At 35.7% G+C, this 7,110-nt stretch overlaps 1 protein-coding gene across 1 annotated transcript; it reads left to right on the top strand.

The window, feature by feature from the left end:
* The first annotated feature begins 1,007 nt into the window (after positions 1-1,007).
* On the top strand, positions 1,008-6,339 carry LOC110463879 (serine-enriched protein-like). Its single transcript, XM_021518795.1, has 5 exons — positions 1,008-1,540; positions 1,910-2,090; positions 2,301-2,563; positions 3,551-3,708; positions 4,805-6,339. The coding sequence occupies exons 1-5, from the start codon at positions 1,507-1,509 to the stop codon at positions 4,898-4,900; spliced, it is 732 nt and encodes a 243-aa protein (XP_021374470.1). The 5' UTR covers positions 1,008-1,506; the 3' UTR covers positions 4,901-6,339.
* Positions 6,340-7,110: the final 771 nt, after the last annotated feature.

Raw genomic sequence — 7,110 nt, 5'->3', positions numbered from 1 at the left:
TAATTATCAGATAGAAAACTATTTTTCTACGTGTTTATAAGTACATGTACTTATTAACAGTTTTAACATTTTAACATTGTCAAGGTGGACATTTTTCATGTTAATGAAATGTCGCTATCAGTGACTTAATCAACAGTTTTAACATTTTAACATTGTCAAGATGGATGTGACATAGAGGTCCAGTGACATTGAATCCCTGACGAAGGGCTAAGCCCGAAAGCTTGGAAAAGAGTGACTTACAAGTTCATTAATATTATTGCGTTCCCTATAGGAACATATGTTTATAGACAATTAGTACATGTATATATTTATTTTACAAAATAAGAATAAATTGTGTCCTCGCTCAGCTCAGCGTAGAGGGAAAAGTGTCGTAACGTCAGATAAAAAATCTCGGACTCGCTCAATTCGGCACTACCCTGCTACATCTACATCAAGCAAATAAAAAGTGTCTAGCGGGCCTTGGGTTGTCAATTATGGGGAAATTACATTGTCAAGACCCTCAAAGAGGCCATAGTTTAAAAGAAATGTTTGGCACAGGAATTCCAAACTCTTCACCACCACGATATATAGGATTGAATCTTAAAGTGTTATCTAGATTTTTATGAATATGGCAATGTCCAGTACTGTATGATTTTATACTTTATATCGATCAGACAAGTAATATCATGTAATTACATGTTAATGAAATGTCGCTATCAGTGACTTAATCACCAATTTTATAATCTATAATCATATAACCAAAGGTCTCTGATTTAATAGGATTGTCGATACCGTACATATCAGTAACTATATTAATTAGAATAAATCTATATCCTACTTACGATAAAAGAAAATAAGAAGTGACCATATATAATGCTATATAGGATAACCAAGGTGATTGGAATTATTTACCTGTCACGTCGATCTGGGTCCCAATCCCATTAATGTTCCCCCGATCTACAGATCAGATAAAGGGTAACGACTGTGACATGATTGTTCAACATGTACGGCCTCACTGATTCCTCCTAAACTAAACGGTGCTATGACGCTAAACACTACAAATATTGACTTAACAGTAGAAAACGGGACAATAATAATATAATATGGTTAGTATAGAAATCCCAATCAGTCTAGGCATTGTATTTGGAGTAGATACTGTAATACAAGCCAGCCATTGTCCACCCCGCCGTGTTGACCGCTGTTAGGTAAGGTTTGTTTTGATATCTGTTTTAACGGTTTATAGATTAGGTTTGATTTGCTCGATGTGTTGACAATTTCACTTGTCATTTTTACCTGACACATATTTAATTGGACACACACTGACCACAGTGGCCATTACCTAAACGCTCGTGGTCAAGCACGCGCTCCTGTTGTTTTAGACAAGTACTTGTACACCGTTTCGATCGGGGGAGGAATACTCGGTATCACTCGGTTATGAGGCATATATATAAGGTGTGATGGAGACACTGTATACCATCAACATTGTCTCTGCTGATTAAAGTTTTAATAGAATCAAAGGCAAAAAATATGGCGATGTCGAGAAAATCCGGCGCTTGTGAAGGTATGGTATTTTTTGCTTATTTAACATTCAAGACATTTGTACATGAAAATGAAAAGAGGATGATAAATATGTCTTTTATAAAAATGACAATTGAATGATAGTGGGAAATCTATGTAAAGTCATCATAACGAAATAAGATATAAAACTGTGCTTTCAATACTAACACCCATTTATTTATTTATTTATTTATTTATTTTAAAGTGGACGTTTCTTCATTAATTAATAACGGCGTTAAGAATTCACCTTGATTCATCAAAATTATTCTCGGTATATCATGAACACAAATAGAATGTTCGTATAAAATAGAAAAATGTCAAACTGATGTAGTATTTAACCAAATATTAAATATGCAATCATCTGTTTATTTAGATGACTTCTGGAACAAAGAACGAGTAAAACCGGATGTGATGGTTGTCAAGGACACGAGGGGTCTGTGTGAGGACCTAAAATACGTCATATCTGTTCCTGACCTGTGTGACGTAACGTTCCTCGTGGGGGAAGAGAAACTGCCTGTGTACGGTGTCAAAGCCATTCTTGCTACAAGAAGCAGGTAAACGTCGCCCTTACAAACATCTGAGATTGATGTGAGTGCATCAAGTTTTAATACAATTATGAATAACGGGAAATAATCAGTCAAGAACTAAAGCTCGCAGAAGTTGCCTCCCTTTAATCGTTCAACAACCAATGGAAAATAAAACAGCGCACTTGCTAATTGGTCCCGATATGATAATTGCTAATTATATGTATTCTTCTTTTCCAGACATATGTACCAACTTTTATTAGCTGCAACAAAAAATGCAAAGAAAAAATCCCTCAAGAACAACTCTGCCATGAAAAAAGCCCTTAAGAAAATTCAGCATCTTCTTAGCCCGTCATCATCCGAAAAGGTGAAGACTTTCTATCAGAGTGACGTAGTACAGAAACTTACAGTGGAAGTGAAAAATTTTGACGTCACAGTATTTGAACGTTTCATGTGTTACATTCATTGTGGAACAGTAGCTGTGGACATATCTAATGTTGTGGGTAAGTTGATCATCTACGGAGACTAATATAGTAGGCCATCTGGTATTTATTAATATCTCGTAAGTATGAGGTTCTGTCGCAAAACTACGAGATCTTTATTCCACATTTTCGAGATTAATTTCTCATATTTTTTAGATAGCTTATCATAATTACAGGTAACGATCTCGAAGTTTCGAGATAACATCTCATAGTTAATTACAAGACCGATCGGCATGTCGTAACTTCGACACAACAACTTGATAACATAATTATAACTACGAGATTGTCATTTCATTACTTAAAGACAACATTTCATAACTATAATTAAAACTGTTTTGTTGTAATTACGATAGTTTTCTTATCGACGAGATAGCGATCTAAATACACGTACCTATACAAATGTACTTGTTATAACAGCGATATGAACATCTCATAACTATTAAATAGTGATCTTATCACGAGACAGTGTCTCCTTGCCCTCCTTGAGATAGCACGGATCTGATGTTCGCTACCTCACTGAAACACCATGTCGAACCATAAATGCTGAACTTTAAGCAGAGAATTACATCTAGTTTTTAATGACTTTGGTATGTCCCGCCGTGGATACAAAACCCATTAGCTTCCCTACTTAGGCAAACGCTTTCAACACTAAGGCTAAAAATGAGGTATTGCCAATCAAGTCACCAGGAAACAAAAAACAAGAGTGCTATATGAATCATTTCCTTATGTCTTTTTTGTTTCGTTTTGGGCTCCCCTCGGTTCTTGTTGTTGACTTTTCGTGTCGGGTTTGAGTTCAGATTTCGGCCTTATATGGCATGCTGTATAATATTTTTCTGAAGTAACGATACGAAAGCAATGTGATACTTGCTTATTAAAATGTTTTGAACGCTATTTAAAAAACGGCACTTGTTTGAAACACTGAGGAGGAGTAAAACGTATGTTTCTTTTACGAAAAAATCAGTTATAATGAAATCAGATATCAATATCGTTTGGCTGTTTTCAATTCAGGTCTGATGAACGCCGCCCACACTTATGACTTCCCGGAACTTCGCGATGCATGCTGGGAGTTTGCCAACAATTACATCAAGCCAGATACGCTCTCCCAGCTCACGTGCTCAGCAAGAACGTACATACACTTCAAGTACACACGCATGCTAATGCAAAGGGTATGTTGTTGAATTAATTTTGTATATTTCAGCCATGCTGATTATCATGTAAAAGACGTTCTTCTTAATATTACCCTTCAGATTTCACGAGACAAATAGAATCCATACTCAAAAAGTAGCATCCCCTTCCGTCGTATCATGACGCCATTCATATACTTAAACTCAATCTGATGCTGTGCTGACGCCTTTCTATTTTTTTTCGATTATAAATAAATTTATATATAGATATATTGTCAACTTTTTACAGCAATTTTGGAGTGATTTGAAGCCAAATTGAATTTTCAATGTTTACAATTAATATACTTTTTGAGTTTTACGCATGTTTTAAGAGCGATACAAGGAATTCATATTTCCTGCCGACAAATTCCAGACACAATGTATTCGGAGGCGAGAAATAGTAAACTAAGGTGCTCGAAATATTAACATCTCATTATCCCGCAGTGTTACCTTACTATATCGAAATATTAACATCTCATTATCCCGCAGTGTTACCTTACTATCTCGAAATGTTAACATCTCATTATCCCGCAGTGTTAACCCACTATCTCGAAATGTTAACAACTCATTATCCCGCAGTGTTAACCCACTATCTCGAAATGTTAACATCTCATTATCCCGCAGTGTTAACTTACTATCTCGAAATGTAAACATCTCATTATCCCGCAGTGTTAACCCACTATCTCGAAATGTTAACATCTCATTATCCCGCAGTGTTAACCCACTATCTCGAAATGCTAACATTTCATTATTCCACAGTGTTAACTTACTATCTCGTTATATAGTCACGTCACGTAGCTTAATATAATATCAAGGTCGTCAAACAGGTATCTGCCAATCATACTACAGGTAATTAGTAAAACAAGAACCACTGTAATAGTTTGGAAACGTCATCATTTCATTGCAGTGACATCAATTAAACGTACGTTATAAAAGGTAAATCGGAGCCCCAGTATATCTCTGTAATATAATCAATGTGCACTAATTACGTTCGTTATACATCCTACGTGTTCTCATGTTCTCATTAGGTTGAATTCATGAGTGTGTATAGATGACTGATTACAGCCGTGAATTAATAAGCAGGTGCTTTTATTTCCAGATTCGACATTATCTGAGCCAAACGCCCGATATAATGAGTAACTGTCCAGAGCTGTGTGGCGTCGGAGAATTGCAGACAGGAGAATACATGCTTTAATTGTACCGGGAAAGGACACCAAGTCACGTATTCTACGATTTCAACTAATTAATTACTCTTTGATGAAGAATATCCCTCATGAAAACGGAACTACGTATTATTTGATGCTATGTGAAGGCGTCACCGGCACGAAGCTTGACTTAATTTGTATGCATCACTTTAGGCTTGACTGTCTTTAGATAACTTCGTAATTTCGTCAACAACTTCAATGCATTCCTAAGTTGATTTTAAACGCTGCCCACCGAATTACTGAACTGTTTATGAAAATAGATGAAGCTGCTGAACACACGTAAGAAAACATAGTGCTATTTTTGTGCTGACAAATATGTGAGATATTGGTGGATAAGTCATGAACTCGCCGTGAAATGGCAGTCTACAGTTGCTGTGGGGGACTAGGAGCCATTAAAACATTCTGACACAGAACACGTTAATAAGTATTTATAGTATTCCGGTATGTTTATCAAATTACATAGAGAAATAGTCTATCTACATTCTGTCCAAATTTATCACGTCCAAGCCAATTGTTGATACACAACCCTTTTACATGAACTGGACATGGAATAAAACAACCTCAATATGATATCTGTCAGACAATATCGTGCCTACGGCAGGGTAACCCGATCTCCCACATTGTAGTCGTAAAGTTCCTATTACAAATAAAGGTTATACTGCAATGTATTAATGATAAAGTGTTGTTGGGATTTGGGTTGATGGTCATGTTTCTGTGATGGCTTCACGTGATTACCATATTGACATGTATTAAATGTTATGTTTGTAAAGTAATACTATGTCTACAACAAGATGTTTCTGTAAAAAATGGGTCTACAATGATATCTGTAAATATTGTCTGTAAATATGTAATGTACAATATTATTATGTAAATTTGTGAATTGTATACATACATCTACCTTATTAAATGTCGATGAGCAAACGACAAAACGATAGTGAATGTGCTTTTTATGTAGTATTCATGCTTTGCTTTTGGTCAATCAATTAAATAAGTCTTTTATTTGTCTGTTAAGAGGTACACATTTGGAAAAAAAAGTTACAAAAACAAAAACTTGAGGTTCATAACGAATCTTTTCATGAGACAAGTCGTTCTAATAAACAGCAAACTCCTCTCCATATTTTTCCATATCTTCATCCGGCGTGACAATACCCGTCTTCATTCGTTTGATGCGGAGATTCTGTTTTATGCGGGAAACAGCACGTGACATCACGTGTTCCTCAGTTACTGTTGTAGGTGTTAACCTGGCGAACGGGATATTTTGAATTGTAGGGAAAATCATCATGTGTGTCGCAGACAATTAAAGCTTAACGAAGCGTAGTTTGTCTGCGACACCTGTGACATTTTTGCACATCATTGGTTACAACGTGGATACAATATAGTCACACCTGGTATTATTGTTTTAAACTACACGTCATCACTGTCTGTAAAGTGACAATGTATATCAATCTACACTCATGACATTAATGATGTCGTCTCTTTGTATACTAGTTCATCATCATGTGAATAGATTAAACCTATATTAAACCAAGATATCGAATCTAACCCGAAGTATATGGGTAAAAATGGATAGTAGGTATTAGTTCGAGCAAAACAGAGGTGCTTTTTATTTCAAAGTTTGATACTATATAAGAAAATAAAATAATTAGTGAAGCCTGCTTTTATATTAGTGATTTTTTTCTCTCAATATTTTCGAATTCAAGTGACATAATCCATCATAATATACCAACCTATGTTGATCCTACCTATTCTACCACTTGAACTGCGATGGGAATTCGTTTTGAAGTCTACCGCTGTGACCAAGCGCCTATTAATGCAACTCGACCTTGATCATCCAATAGTTTATAATAGGTTTTATTTAGCTGTTACATGATGCCTTATATGTCTTCGTTGCACATAAACTGCGCATTAATAGATTCGTTCCTCACCCTCTCCCTATTCAATCATGCTGATATAAAACAAAGAATTATCAAGGTCCGCAAATGCTTTCAACTTATATTATTTTAGTTCTGCAGAATGCCTGGTGCTGTGCCTAGACGATTTGAATGTGTTTTATGCTCAAAACGGACGAAGCCGAAAGAAAGACGGAATGTTTAGCAAAGGAACAGAAGAAGTTCTTGCAAAAATCATTTCTTATCAAGAGCAAAGACAATGACGTCATCTGTAATAGATGCACAGATTCAGAATTAGGATTCCATCAAAA

The sequence above is a fragment of the Mizuhopecten yessoensis genome, unplaced genomic scaffold (assembly GCF_002113885.1).
Source record: "Mizuhopecten yessoensis strain PY_sf001 unplaced genomic scaffold, ASM211388v2 scaffold1515, whole genome shotgun sequence".
NCBI classification, from domain to species: Eukaryota; Metazoa; Mollusca; class Bivalvia; order Pectinida; family Pectinidae; genus Mizuhopecten; species Mizuhopecten yessoensis.
The sequence above is the reverse complement of the archived record's forward strand: the minus strand, read 5'-3'. Positions and strand labels throughout refer to the sequence as shown.

What these genes read in the sequence shown, in the direction of transcription:
- LOC110463879 (XM_021518795.1), top strand. Translation starts at nt 1,507, where the DNA reads ATGGCGATGTCGAGAAAATCCGGCGCTTGTGAAG. An exon ending in AAAATCCGGCGCTTGTGAAG is followed by an intron (nt 1,541 to 1,909) that starts GTATGGTATTTT and finishes CTGTTTATTTAG; the next exon opens with ATGACTTCTGGAACAAAGAA. An exon ending in ATTCTTGCTACAAGAAGCAG is followed by an intron (nt 2,091 to 2,300) that starts GTAAACGTCGCC and finishes CTTCTTTTCCAG; the next exon opens with ACATATGTACCAACTTTTAT.